The 15,727-nt window shown below is 33.8% G+C and overlaps 1 protein-coding gene across 4 annotated transcripts in view; it reads left to right on the top strand.

Moving 5' to 3' along the window:
* LOC101499218 (uncharacterized) overlaps positions 1 to 15,727 on the top strand; it is a 34,009-nt gene that overhangs the window by 16,343 nt on the left and 1,939 nt on the right. For 3 of the 4 annotated variants that reach the window (XM_004490451.4, XM_027331869.2, XM_004490452.4), the window contains exons 6-18: positions 1,467 to 1,667; positions 1,992 to 2,250; positions 3,255 to 3,495; positions 3,596 to 3,765; positions 3,848 to 4,426; positions 9,673 to 9,833; positions 10,155 to 10,371; positions 10,459 to 10,659; positions 10,900 to 11,016; positions 11,558 to 11,800; positions 11,998 to 12,202; positions 13,129 to 13,340; positions 15,159 to 15,310. In XM_004490451.4, the coding sequence (XP_004490508.1) occupies positions 1,467 to 1,667; positions 1,992 to 2,250; positions 3,255 to 3,495; positions 3,596 to 3,765; positions 3,848 to 4,426; positions 9,673 to 9,833; positions 10,155 to 10,371; positions 10,459 to 10,659; positions 10,900 to 11,016; positions 11,558 to 11,800; positions 11,998 to 12,202; positions 13,129 to 13,340; positions 15,159 to 15,310 (2,958 nt within the window). Of the gene's footprint in view, positions 1 to 1,466; positions 1,668 to 1,991; positions 2,251 to 3,254; positions 3,496 to 3,595; positions 3,766 to 3,847; positions 4,427 to 9,672; positions 9,834 to 10,154; positions 10,372 to 10,458; positions 10,660 to 10,899; positions 11,017 to 11,557; positions 11,801 to 11,997; positions 12,203 to 12,375; positions 12,458 to 13,128; positions 13,341 to 15,158; positions 15,311 to 15,727 lie in introns of those variants that run through there. The other variant, XM_073365048.1, reaches the window with a different exon arrangement.

The following is a 15,727-nucleotide window of genomic DNA, read 5'->3' as shown; positions in this document are numbered from 1 at the left end:
ATTGGTTGGCATTTTAACAGATTTGTTACCTTGCTTTGCAGCTACCGTTTTCACCTTCACCTCATACACTTGGGCAACATCTTTAGCCTTTGAATAGGTTTATTCTTTGCATCCCAAATTTCCTTTGCAGTGGTGAGAAACATACAAGTATCACTAATCTCTGGAATCATTGAGTTCCATAGTCATGCCATAATCATTGAGTCTTCCTCATCCCATGTAGTATATGTTGGATCTTCCTCCGATGGTCTAGTACCAGTCAAGTGACTGATTTTACCTTTTCCTTTTAACACAGCACAAACAAGTTGAGCCCACTTCAAATAATTTTTCCCATTTAGTCGATAGGTGGGCTGAATGGTCTGTTATTCTCCAAGCTGATTATTGACTTGAGAGCTTCCTTCTTGAGCAAATGGATTGACAATCTCTTCCTCCATAGATTTGAAAGTGTACTGATGGTGCTGTAATGTGAAAAGATAGTGGCTGGAACTGAACAGCCAGCTACTGGAACTGTATGAGCAACTGTTGGAAAATTTACGAACTGTACAGACGGCTGCTGGAAAGTGTACGGAACTGTACGGATGACAATTGGAAAAGTGTACGGAAATGTAAGAATGGTTGCCAGAACTGTGTAGACGGTTACTGGAAAAAACACGACAGCATACAGTGCCCAGCCAAGGTTTGAGTTTTCTGTCAGCAGAATTGCCCAGTCAGAAGAGTCCCGTAGATCAGAGGGTCTGGTGCCATGTGAAAAACAAGAAGAAGATTTTTCTGAATGTGCTTAAGTTACTTTTCACTCAGCAGCATACTTAATTTATAAGCATGGTAATTACAATGCTAATAAATCATCAAATGCAATTTACGAGGAAGTAATAAAGCTAACACTATTTCCTAAAATACATTGAACTTAATCTTCTTGCTGTACAATGAACCTTAGCTAGTTGGAAAGTGGAGTATTAATATGTTTTAACTTTCCAACACTTAGGTTTTAATTTCCAACATCAATGGTCAACTTGGAACCGTGATACATATTAACACAATTGATTGTTGTAGGTGTAGCATATACATTATAAGTTACAAATACTTTTTCTGATAGTACTCTGGGTTTGGGCCTAAGCCCAAAAACTAAGCTGAATAAAAAAGTTAGTTACCAACGTGGCATTAGAGCCCACTCAATTCTGTTAGCGAGCAGCAAGGGGAGTGAGAGATTCTTGCACGTTATTAGTGGGTTGTTTGTTAGGAGAATTACCTTCTGTTGTAGGAGCTTTGATCTGGTTTATCCTTTATTGCATCGTAGAGCTCTTAGCTCCATTTCCAGTAAATAATACAAATTGAATGCCATCTTTTGTGCAAACGATAGCTTTTTTCAAGATTAAGTTTCTCTTAGACATGCATAGTGATCACAATGTGTAATTCCTTTTTAGCGATTTAATCGAATTGATCTTATAACTAACTTTTAGTTGTCACTGCAGTCATACCCGTCCAGGAGCCTTGAAAACTTGTATTTATGAAGGTGTGCGAGACACATCTTTCTCCAATACATCTCTGATGGATATCAGTGATCTTGCCAGTGCGGACATCGTACTAACTACCTACGATGTGCTTAAAGATGATTTGTCCCATGATTCTGATAGACATATAGGCGACCGGCACCTTTTGAGATTTCAGAAAAGGTTTGCTCTAAACTAAATAGTATCATATTTGCCTCTTTATATCATATCATGTGCAGGATATTCTACCTATTTCATATCATGTGTAGGGTATTCTTCCTATTACCTATCCAATTGAGAATAACATGAATTTATACTATGTTTCACAATAATTTTCATTCATCACAATAATTTTCCTATTTCATATACTATTTTTATTAAATATATTTACAGGAACCACACATGATACATGTGGATATTTCTGATAAGTTTAGTTCTCTGTAAGCCCTTTATTTATGATTCAAAGTTTTTAGTAGCCTTTTTTTTTTTTTTTTTTTTTTCTTTCAGGTACCCAGTTATTCCAACCTTTCTTACCAGAATATACTGGTGGAGAGTTTGTTTGGATGAGGCTCAAATGGTGGAGAGTACTGTTGCTACCGCTGCTACTGAAATGGCTCTAAGACTCCATTCCAAGCATCGTTGGTGTGTCACAGGGACCCCAATTCAGAGAAAGCTTGATGACTTATATGGACTCCTAAGATTCATTAAAACTAGTCCTTTCAATATTTACAGATGGTGGACTGAAGTTATTCGAGATCCTTATGAGGTATTTTATCAATAATTTAATTTTTGACTAAATTATTGCTGATTGATGTTCGTCATTATTCACTTTTTCTTTATAAATTGTTGAGACTGTCACATTAAATGCAATATTACTTGTAAATGTGTTTATAAGTAAGAGATATCATTCACCTTATAAGCTAGTTTTGTAGGGTTAAATTAGTCCCAACCTAAAATTTAAGATGATATCAGAGGCTATCCAAAATCCGTTGGGGCACCCGCAATCGGGCCACTCAGGTCACGCTCCACATTTCTAGTCATAGGCGTGAGAAAGGTGTATTGAGAGTATCACATTAAATGAGATATAGTATGAAAATGTATTGATAAGTGGGAGACGTCTCTCCTTACAATCCAGTTTTGTAGAGTTGAGTTAAACTCAACCTGAATTTTAAGATAAATGTTGAAGCTGTGGGATTTTAGAGAAAAAGAGGAGAGAAAATAATAAGGGTTTAAATATTATTGATAATAGCCTTATGCTGATTTGATTACGAAAGACTCAATATTAATCTCTATTTATAGAGAAACATAGACTCAATCCTAAATAAGGAATAAATCATAATAATAATGAGAGATATTCTAAGATATCTCTATGATTATAAATTGATGTTAAGAAATAATTTAAGATACTCTAATATAATATAAAAGATATTATAAGATATTTTCTAATATTCTAACAATAAATAAACATGGAATAGTGTACTATGAGTTCAGTTATATTCTCTTATAGTCAATTTATAGCCTAAAGCAATATAGTCGTCTTAGCAGCTAGAACTAATTTGGCAATCTAAGTCCTTATTTTATTATCATAAAACATGCTAAAAGTTTTCTGTGCCTAAAGAATGTAGCAGCCTCTCTGCAATATTGTCTAAGTTCAGATTTGTCTGATTTTGTCATGTTGATTTGAATCACTTCTTTCAACAGATTTCAGTTTATTTATTTATTTATTTTGTGCACATTTCTATTCTTATCCATTATTTGATAATTCTGCAGAAGGGAGATATGGGAGCTATGGAATTTACTCACAGAATTTTCAAACAAATCATGTGGCGTTCTTCTAAACAACACGTTGCAGATGAATTGGAGCTTCCCTCCCAACAAGAGTGCCTCTCTTGGCTTACACTATCACCAGTAGAAGAGCACTTTTATCAGAGGCAACATGAAGCTTGTGTTAGAGATTCCCATGAAGTTATTGAAAGTTTGAGAAGCGATATTCTTAATAGAAAAGTCCCAGGTTTTTGCTCAGTGTTGTGTAATTTCATTTTAAAATGTCATTTGAAAGCAATGCATATGACGATAATGATTGAACTTGAGGTATTTCATATGAATTCCAGATTCTGTCTCTTTGAGCGGTTCCTCTGATCCTTTTATCACTCACACGGAGGCAGGGAAGCTATGGAATGCTTTGTTGAAGCTTCGTCAGGCTTGTTGTCATCCCCAGGTTGGAAGTTCCGGGTTGCGTTCCATGCAGCAGTCACCTATGACAATGGAGGAAGTACTAATGGTATGTTACTCTTAAGGATCTTCAATAAGCTTTTATATACAATGCGTGTACGGTTTTCATTCACATGGAAGTTAATCTGTAGGTCCTTATAAGCAAGACCAAGGTAGAAGGTGAGGAAGCTCTCAGGAGGTTAGTTATTGCTCTGAACGCGCTTGCAGCAATAGCTACTATACAAAATGATTTTTCTCAAGCTGCTTCGCTTTACAATGAAGCTCTTACTTTGGCCGAACAGCACTCCGAAGATTTCCGTCTGGATCCTCTGTTAAATATCCACATTCATCATAATCTTGCTGACATATTCCCCCTGGCTGAAAATTTTGCTTTGAACTTGTCATCCAAAGGAAAGCAATTATCCGGAAATTCTGCAGTCAATACAACCAAAAAGCATTTTATTGTAAAAGTTGATCATGATCAAGTGAAGAGGCATAAAATAAGTAACTGTGATGATGACATAAGTTTAACAGTGGCTTCTGCAGAACCATCAAATTTTGCATCTAGCCTTTCAGAAAATGACTTAAATGATAGGGAATATGATAATTCGACAGCCAGTTCGGTCAAATATCTAATAGCAGAATGTGATGATTCAAAACAGAAATACTTATCTGTGTTCAGTTCAAAGCTATCTGCAACTCAGCAGGAGTTTCAAAATTCTTACGTGCAGGTAAATATCTGTTGGAATATTAGAAAATATCTTATAATATCTATTATATTATATTATAGTATCTTGAGATATTTCCTAGGATCAATTTATAATCATAGAGATATCTTAGAATATCCTTTATTATTATTATGATTTGTTCCTGATTTAGGATTGAGTCTATGTTTTTCTGTAAATAGAAATTAGTATCGAGTCTTTTGTAATCAAGATAGCATAAAACTATTATCAATAATATTCAAAGCTTTATTATTTTCTCACCACCTTTTCACTAAAATCCCACAACTTCAACATGGTATTTAGAACTTATTTCGATCCTCCTTGAACGATCACGTCTCTATTCCGCTGCCGAGTTCCCAAAAGTTTGGGAATATAATCATAGTTTCTCTTTTCCAACGTGATCATTCCATTTTCAAACCACTATCGTGACACATTCCGACACTGGTTTCACATGTTTCAGTTCAGTTTGCTACTGCCTCCGTCACTGTTTCTGGCAAAAGACCACTCCATCAGCTTCGCCTCTTCCAGATCAGCCCACACCTTAAAGCGCGACGCCGTAGCCATGTTACTGTCACGCCAAGCCAAACAATCATATCTTCCCGAAACTACACCAATCGTTGCGGAGAACTACCCAATACCATTATCCCCTCAACTCCCAGCAATCTCAAGAAATCGAACTAAACAGAGCCGAAATCGCTTCAACAAACTCACAACTCTTCTCTCTCTCTCAAAAACCCACATTATATACGAAGACGAATGGCTCCTCACAGTTAACAAACCCAACAATGACGACGTCCTTACCTCGACCTCTCTACGATCACAACAAATCTTACCATCAAAGCTTCATCTCGCTAATCGACCTGATCGCGACACAAATGGCATTATGGTAATTACAAAATCACACAAAGTTGCTTCCAAGCCTGTCAAAGGCCTTCACTGGCCACAAAGTTGCAACCTTCATGTTATCTTTCATTTTCACTTTGATTGTAATTACATAACAGCTATGGAATTGAAAATTAATATATTTACTATGAGTTAGTAGTACTTTTAATTTTGGGAAGCCGATGCTTGTATTTTTATCAGGGAACTTGAATTCATTTATACACGGTGGATTGAAAAACAATCCGAGTTGAAACGACTAATATCTTACTTTTTAATCACAACTGCTAGTTGTTCTTATTGTCATGATATATCTGTTAAGATCAAATCCGTCTGTCGTCACTGCTGGAAAAATTTTCCAACAAGTTTTCCGACACAACCACTTTCATTGTGTGCGGAATCTCCCAATCTACACAATCCAGATTTTTTAGGCCAACAGTTGCTCCACGCGCGCTCATGTGCCTTCAAGATCCGCCGTGTTCACTCCACGCGCCGCCGCCAACAACCTCGAGTTCAGGCGTGTCTGTCCGCCTTCTAGCACAATGTTTCAGTCGACTAGATTGGTTTTCCTTCCTCCAAATCTGTTTTAAGTTTTTTTCTTTCGAGCCACATGCATATAATTTGGCAATTTGTCCTAGATACACTAGCTCCATCTTTGTCCCAGAGTACTGGCCTTGCCTTTCTCTCCCTGAAGCATGCCTATCTCTTATTGAGCAAATTCAAGTTTAAATATTTTGAGTCTCCAATATTATTGGTTTGAAGCTTCCAAATGCAGTTTTTAGAAGAATGGACCTTACTTTGTTCAATTGCTTGCCATGAATTTCTCTTATATTGATGATTATTTCAACTATCTGGCTAGGCTGTATTTATAGCAATTCTCTCCGACTTCGCTTGCATCTCTGAGTTTTCTTTCCATCTTTTTTTATTAATTTGCAGAACAAAACATTGTTCTCTTGTAAAAAACTAAAGCTTAGTAAGTTTTAGCTTGAGGGGGAGTGTTAGAATATTAGAAAATATCTTATAATATATATTATATTATATTAGAATATCTTAAGTTATTTCTTAGGATCAATTTATAATCATAAAGATATCTTATAATATCTATCATTATTATTATGATTTGTTCCTGACTTAGGATTGAGTTTATGTTTCTCTATAAATAGAGATTAGTATTGATTCTTTTGTAATCAAATTAGCATAAAATATTTATCAATAATATTCAAACCCTTATTATTTTCTCTCCTCCTTTTCTCTAAAATCCCACAACTTCAACATGGTATGAGTGCCTATTTCGATTCTCTCCTTGAACGATCATGCCTCTATTTTGCTGCCGAGTTCCCAACAGTTTGGGAATATAATCATAGTTTCTCTTTTTCAATGTGATTATTCCTTTTTCAAACCATTGTCGTGATACATTCCGACACCGGTTTCACTTGTTTTCCGTTCAGTTCGATATTGCCGCCGTCACTGCCACTGTTTCTAGCAAAAGACTACTTCCATTGTGTGTGGAATCTCCCAATCTACACAACCCAAATTTTTTAGGTCAAAAGTATCTCCGCGGCGCAGATCCGAGGAGTTTGGGAAACCCTAATTCGATCATTCTCTCGCATCTCTTTCTCTCTCTTACCAACAGTCATGGCAGCCTGAAAAATGAATTACTGCACCGGTGTATGCTTTTTGTTTAAATGGTAAGAAAAGAGAAAGATGTAAGATTTGTCAATTACAGTGGCCAAAAGAATATGATATGCCACTAGTCTTCCTTCATTTTGATTCTATTCATAATGTTATTTAATTGATTTGTGAGATACAAAGTAGGATTGTACATATATGTTTTTCTCAAGAGTTAGAGTATAATTATATTTATTGAATTTAAAATATGTTGGCAATACATCAGATATATATATATATATATATATATACATATACATACACACTAGATTACTAAATAGCTAAATCCTTACTAATACTCCTATTCAACTGAATACCTATATTTGAGGATACTAAACAAAAATAAATTTTGACACTCCCCCTCAAGCTGGTGAATAGATGTTCTCCATTCCCTGCTTGAATACAATTTTTTCAAAGTTGTTGTTGTTTAGCCCTTTAGTTAGAAGATCTACAAGGTTGCCTTGGGAGGAGACAAATGGAGTGCAAATTAGGCCACTGTCGAGTTTTTCTTTGATGAAATATCTATCGACTTCAATAAACTTGGTTCTATCATGTTGCACTGGATTATGTGCTATGCTAATAACAGATTTATTATTACAATAGAGTTTCATTGGTTCATCTATCTTCAGGTCCTCCAAAATGATCTTCAACCATAGTAATTCACATATCCCTTGTGCCATTGCTCTAAATTCTGCTTCAGCGCTAGATCTAGATACCACATTTTGCTTCTTACTCTTCCAAATCACAAGATTCCCACATAAGAAAGTGCAAAATGATCAAAAAGTGAACCTCCAAAATGAAACGAGAAACGGCCGATCTACAATCTGGGTTTTTTTTTTCAATACCATCATTTTAAAAAAAAAACACTAAAATACCCCCATTTGAAAATTAAACACCAAAATGCCCCCTTTTTTTTTTTCACCTACAAGTCGCCATTTGGAATGGCGACTTCCTTAAGGAAACCCAAGTTCCAAATGGCGACTTTCCACTTGATTTAAAAAAAAAATTCAATTTTTTTTTTAATTTTTAATCGATAACATAAATATTATATATATAATTAATTAATATAAAAATAAACAAATAGAAATTTTAAATTAAATTTTTTTTTAAAAAAAATTTTAATTCATTTTTTATTCTTCAAAAGTTATTTATAAAAATAGATAAATAAAAATTTTAAATTACGATAAATAACAGCATATATATATCATTCAAATTTTTATCGTAATTTAAAATTTCTATTTATCTATTTTTATGAATTATATTAATTATATATATATTACTTTTGTTATTTCAATAAAAATTAAAATAATTTTTTTAATAAAAAAACCTTTGATAAATGCCCATCTGGAACTTGGATTTACTAATTTTTATTTCGTAATTTAAAATTTCTATTTATTTATTTTTTATGTATTTTTATGAATTATATTAATTAATTATATATATAATTCCACTAAAAATAAAAATAAAAACTGAATTTTTTTTTTTTTTAAATCCAAGTGGGAAGTCGCAATTTGGAACTTGGGCTTCCTTAAGGAAGTTGCCATTCCAAATGGCGACTTGTAGGTTAAAAAAAAAAAGGAGCATTTTGGTGTTTAATTTTCAAATCGGGGTATTTTAGTGTTTTTTTTTTCAAAATGAGGGTATTGAAAAAAAAAACCCTACAATCTGGTTGAAAACAACATTGAAAGGAGGTCTAGAAGGCAGTCAAACGGACGTGAACAGTGACGACGTGAGTATTGAACACACTATGGCAACGAGTAGGCCAAAAAGAAATCTCAAGTTGCTGCAATGAAGGCAGCAAAAAGGGCCACAATTAAGGTGGCTAAGGTGGTAGTTTTATGCGGAAGCAAGGGACACAATGAAGGTGGCTAAGGATTCAGAAAAAAAGAAACCACAATGAAGGCGACAAATTTATGCGGAAGCAAGACTCCCAAAAATCGAGAGCTCTGATACCATCTCAAGAATTAGTAAAATTATATTTATTGAATTTAAAATATGTTGGCAATACATCATATATATACTAGATTACTTAACAACCAAATCCTATTAGTAGTCATATATAACTAAATCCCTAAAAGTACTCCTATTCAACTGAATCCCTAAAAGTACTCCTATTCAACTGAATCCCTATATTTGAGGGGGATTAAACAAAAATAGGACAGTTTTTGATCCCTGCATTGCAAATATACTAATTTTTTACTTTTAGTCTCTGTACTTTTTTTTTTTGGTTTAGTCCTTGTAAATATACAATTTTTTTTTTTATAGTCTTATGTTTTTATTTTAGTCCCTGAAATATTTGGTTATGTTTGAATTGAATACTATAATATATAGAACATTTGATTTTAGTTTATGAACAAAATTTGCAGGGATTAAAACAAAACAACAAGAACAAAAAGTGATATATTTGCAAGGATTAATTAATATTATTATAAGGACTATCAGCAAAAAATAGTATATTTTTAGGGAAAAAAATTCTAAACCTAAAAAGTATTACCAAGCTACATCGACATAATGTATTATTTTGAAAATTTGAAGGGGTGGGTCTATTCAGTTCTTTTTTTTTTGTCTTCTTGTTTAGATGATGTTCCTTTTCAGTATTTTCCCAATCTAGTGGAGTAGTTCTATGTTTGTAGTTATAGTAGTGCCGCCCCAAAAGTGTTCCTCAAATTCCTATTTTCTGTAATTTGCATTTGGACTTTTTGAAGGTTTGTAACGCATATCGTGAAACCAGCACAGATCAAAATACATTTTGGTGGTTAGAAGCACTTAATCACGCTGAGAAGAACAAGGATTTCTCAACTGAGTTGATTAGAAAGATCGAAGAAGCCATCTCAGGAAATTCAAAATCGTCAAGAGTAGCTGCTCGGTTAGTGATGCTTTAACTGTGTAAGCATTTATGAAGTAGTGGATTTTTGTGATAATCCATTTCTAAGTTTTGTTGATTGCCTATGTTGCATTGCCATAAAATGTTTCTGGACAATGTAATACTGTTAGAACTGATATCAACAATATAAAAGTATCCTGTTAAGCACTAATTGACCATCAACCATGTTTATCGAAGGAGAGGAAAAAATAGAAATATTCTGGGCAAAGGGTAATTTAAGATTTCAAAAATTCTTTTATGAAGATTTTGATGAATGACAATTAGTAAATTTACTATAACATGCATTGTTACTTTCTAATCCAGTTTTCGGAGCATAAGCTCTCTGAAGTATCAAATTCAAACCGGTTTGGATCAGTTAGAAGCCTCTAGGAAAGTGCTATTAGATCGTTTGCTAGAAATTGACCAGACAATGGAAAAACCAAAAGATGAAGATATTGAGCGCGTGGGTAAATGTCGAAATTGTCAACCTCATTGTGATGGCCCCCCCTGTGTTCTGTGTGAAATAGATGAATTGTTTCAGGTTCGGAATTGAACTTATCTATCAATTTGATGCACACTATTTAAAAAAAAATGTAATATGGTCTTATGGTTTTTCTTTTATCTTTAGGACTATGAAGCTAGACTCTTTGTTCTTAAGAACGAACGTGGAGGGATAATTTCATCTGCTGAGGAGGCAGTAGATTTTCAAAAGAAAAACTTTGCATTGAATCATTTCCTCTCAAAGCTATCACAATCTAATCACAGTTCATCAGCATCTGATATTGATCATGAAGAGTCCAAAAAAAGGAATGTTAGACAGAGAGTTGTGGTTAGTTATTAGTTTCATTTAATTGACTTTTGCATTGGATCATAAAAACATACAGATTTATTAAATTCACCATGCCCCTTAGCAATGTAGATTACTTTATAGTCACGACACTCGCACTGTATGAGAAATTAGATTTGGATTTGAACATAAATGTTGATAGCTTCATTTTCATTAAAGAAAATCTTGTTAGTGCTGAAATATGTAAATTTTTTTTTCTATTGATTATGATTATCTAATTAGACTACAAGATCAGCATCTATGCTGGAGGTTCTTCTTGGAGTTATAAAGAACTGTTGCAAGACTCAGTTCGGAAGGGACAGTGTGTCAGCAGCCACCAAGCATTTACATATTTTTGAGGTATGGCCTAATGAAATATTATCTTAACTAATCTAGAGTTGAATCTATAGATATCAATATTGTCAAATAGCGCAATAGTGCTATAGCATAGCGGATATTGATGAATCCGTTATGAAAACTGTGGCGCTATCCTAGTCTTGATAGTAGGGTAATAAAGTAGCTATTCCAGTTTTTGCCTGCTGATGTAGCGGCAATAGCAGATTTTTATTTTCTTTTATGGTTTTAAAAATAATAAAACTGAAGAAGCTGCATGTGTGCCAAATATGACCATTTTTATAATAGAAAAACACTGAAGAGTCATTGTGTTAGGAGTCCAAGAATTGGATATCAAGGATTTAAAAGAAGAACACTAGTATTTAGAAAAAATATAAGAAATAGTATGAGAGAATCTCTCCAATAGCGAATATGCTCCTCACAACTGGAATACTAGTTAGAACTACCCCATTATTTATATCTGCTGGAATCTTTTTATAATTTGTGATCATCCATATTGACAACGCAGATTCACTGGATTCTGATTCTTTGTTCATGACTTTGTAAGGGAATGCGAAAGGAATTTGTCCATGCAAGGTCTTTGGCATTAGCTCAAGCTCAATATCTTCGTGCACATGATGAAATAAAGATGGCGGTTTCTCGTTTACACTTAAGGGCGAATGAAGATGATAAAGCTCTCGATGCTTTAGGTGAAAATGAATTATCTGCAGCTAGCTCAAACTTTTCCCAGGAGAAGTTTATGTCATTGAACTTGTTGGCACAGATAAAAGGAAAACTCCGCTACTTAAAGGTATGGAAAAATAAGCGATAGAAATAGAAATTTGTATATACAGCTCTCACCTAGCTTTAACTTAAATTTTACATTTTTTTCTTTCTTTCTCGACATCATCCACTATTTATCATGTTTTTGTCGAGTATTTCACCTAGATTGGAGGGTTTATTTCTTTTTTGCTTTGGGCATTAAACCTAAGCTGCATTACTTTTCAGGGTTTGGTTCAATCTAAGCAAAAAATGCCATTGGAAAGTTTAGATAATTCTTCACTCACTCAAGAGATAAATGCTACGTCAAACTCTACGGAAGAAAAGGGGGTCCTCATATCTAAAACTTATGAGGAAACATGCCCAGTTTGCCAAGAAAAGCTAGGCCCTCAGAGAATGGTGTTTCAATGTGGGCATCTTACTTGTTGTAAATGTAAGTATTACTACTTCAGTCCATACATATAGGACCCTGTTGACTAAATTACAGGAATTATTGAAGTTGTTATTAGTGTTAAATTTTTTCATAATTGATATTATTTTTACAAGTTTACCCTTCAAGAGATAATTAGTTTATTTTATCATCAAAATATTTATTGTTGATTGCAGAAAAACATGTAAAATAATTAGGAGTATGTTGGTAAAGAAATAGTTGATGCAATTGAAAATTCAAAGAGAGTCTTATTAAAAGGTAAACAAGAAAATTTCTTAAGAGGATCCTATTTTTAAGGACGGATGTAGTATATGATATAACTGCATATTATGTTTGCTTTAGTTGTGTTAGTGATGTGATAAGAGGCATTCATAAATCTTTAACAGAAAAAGCTTCTTGTAGAGTTGGTTTTTGATGTGGTTTTTGATGTGGTTTAAGAGCCTCTAATAGTAAAGAGTTTATTCCTTGGTATGATAGAAACCCAAATCCAGATGAAATAGAAATATTGTATTATTGATCAAAATTAAGAAAATGTAATACAAGAGAAGATGATCTTTCCTGTAACCCCACAGCAATGCTCCTCAGAAGAATTTGGGAATTCCCTCTGCCCAAGTTCTAAGCCGAGAACTAACCACAAAACTAACTGCCTCCTTTTTTCCCTCTCACACCCCTCATATACCCCATTCAGGTGTGTTTTCTCCCCCTCTCTAACTAATTTTCTATCTAATATTGATCAAATGGATCAAATGTTTTTCACCACGTCCATGTAAAACACAAAGTAAAGAATATTATAGAAATATGCAATGTATAATGCATACACATATACTGGTATTCTCATCTATTTTTGCTCAAAAGATATATGGTAAGTATTTATTGACTTTTACATAATAAATATTATATGAACATAATTATGCATGTATTTTTCGCAGGTTTATTTGCTTTGAGTGAGCAAAGACTTCAACATAGCAAGACCCGTAATTGGGTGATGTGCCCTACATGTCGACAGCATACCGATTTTGGAAACATTGCCTATGCTGTTGATGCACAAAAGGAATCTCCCAATTCTTCAATGCTGCATACAATTGACAGCTATGAAAAACATGAAGCATCCATTACTGTGAAAGGCTCATATGGAACCAAGGTGTTTTTCCTCATTACAACTTAAAGTGTATTGATTACATCTAGATGAATAATAAGCATGTATCTTTTTCATTTAGCATACCACTACCCCTGGGATCTACTTGTGATGTCTTAATTCTTAACTGGCTTGATTTTCGTATAAATGAGTGGCATGGCTCTGCATGGTGTCTACAAACTATGTGGATATTTGTCTGATATCTTTTGTTGTTTAATATATGCCCGAGCCTACTTACCTTAAACATAATGAACAAATAACAAATTGAGTACCAAAAACAGAAAAAGAAGTAACTTTTGTGAGGTAAATTCTTAGAATTTCTGTTGGGTGGGTAGGTGAGGAATGTCCCACCACTGATAACCTTTATTCACACCATATCACTATCTAATGTGGGACTTTCAGTACACTCCCTTATGCTTAGGGCTAGACATCTGAAACATGAAAATAGGTGTCCAATAACCAGTGGCCTAACAGATCTATGACACTCTTGATGCCATCTTAGAGTGTGGATTGGTCCTAACTAACTGCACAAAACTGGCTTGTAAATGTGTAACTCATACACCACTATTATGGTCAAATTGTTGTCTAATGTGGGATTCTCAATACCCCTTCACATATAGGATTGGGCATTTGGAGTGTGATCCAAGTGGCCCAATAACTGGTGATCCAATGGATATAGGATAAACTATAATATCATCTTAGAATTTGGGTTGAAATCTAGTCAACCTCACAAACCCGGCTTGTAAGGTGAAGGATACCCACCATTTACATTCACTCTTTGGGCTATATATATTACTATCCAATGTGGGATTCTCAACACACTCCCTTGAAGCACACGAATGACTCTAGTATTGGTTTGTACAAGGTGTGATGACCACCTCTTATAACCACTATTTAGGTTGCATAAAAAAAAATCACTATTTAGGTTGCATAAAAAAAGATAACCACTATTTAGGTGATATGAGTATCCAATGTGGGACACTAAATACCTGTTCATGCCTAAGACTGAATATCTAGAGCGTTAAGTTTGAATTCAGCTTAAAATTTGGGCGTGAGGCCCTAACTCAACCCCACAAAATCAGCATTGCAGTGCTGAATATCTGGAGCATGATCCAAGTGGCTCGATAACAGGTGACCTAACTAGTATAACTTTGATTGTGATACTATCTTAGAATTTGGTTCGGTTTTTCTCAGCCACACAAAACCAGCTTGTCTTCCAAATGATGTGAAATGTTATTTCAAATTTTTTTCAAATTAAGAAAAATTAACGCAACAGAAAGGAGTAATTAATCTTTTAATAAGATATGAATATAATTGTGCATTTTGTGGTATGTTTCTTTTAATTTTAAATCTTTGTTAGTAAAGTAGCTTATATGTTTATAAATTTGGCTGATGTATTGTATTGTTCTATTTTATGGAGTTTTATGATCAACCTAATGAATTTGATTTGAATTCAAACTTTTTGTATTGATATGGTTATTACAAAAAATTTCAATTGCAAGGGTTTATATTTATTTATTTGTTAATATATGGCCAAGGGTTTAGGAAAACAGTCTGTCTTTGAAGTGAGAACAATCAAATTTGAAGACAATGTGCAAAAGATGACTTAGTTATTGTTTTTAGATTATTTTTAAAATTAAAATGTCCATTATAAATGTGTATAGCATTGTTAATAATATATTCTTACTCCATCTCACATTCCAATTTGTAATTTTCATGTTCCTGCAAATAAGTCAGCATTGGATTATATTTTTATACCATATGTTATGATGCCCCTCTAACTCTTGTATTCCTCATCTTTGTATTGATTTGGATGTTTTGCAGATTGAAGCAGTCACAAGAAGAATCTTGTCGATAAAGGCTACAAATCATAAATCAAAAGTTCTTGTATTTTCAAGTTGGAATGATGTACTTGATGTATTGGAACATGCCTTTGCCACCAATAACATCACCTTCATCCGGATGAAGGGAGGCAGGTATAATAATCTATGCTATCGCTATTTCATATTTCATTTGAGTATTTATGCCAGACTAGAAGACATTTGGAGGCGTAAAAAGAGAAACACAATAGGCAGACAAAAATTATGATCCAAACCCTATTTTGGTTCCTAATATTCAATTTCTTTCTTGATGTGTCTATGACATTTCATCTTTCTCACATTGGTCCCTCATTTTCATAAATTCACATCAGTTTGATCTTCTGTGGCTCTGTCTATATGTTTCCAATCATAAATTCACTTGTTCCATAAAAATTACAGCATATATTACTTAGTCCATAAACCAAGGATTGGTTTTTTTATCTCTTCAACAAAATGCTGTAATTTACACAACCTAAATTGTTTGACTTTTTGAGAAATACCTAATTCCTAATCAAGGCAATTCATCTGCTAGTT

This window comes from Cicer arietinum, chromosome 2 (genome assembly GCF_000331145.2).
Source record: "Cicer arietinum cultivar CDC Frontier isolate Library 1 chromosome 2, Cicar.CDCFrontier_v2.0, whole genome shotgun sequence".
NCBI lineage: Eukaryota > Viridiplantae > Streptophyta > Magnoliopsida > Fabales > Fabaceae > Cicer > Cicer arietinum.
The sequence above is the reverse complement of the archived record's forward strand: the minus strand, read 5'-3'. Positions and strand labels throughout refer to the sequence as shown.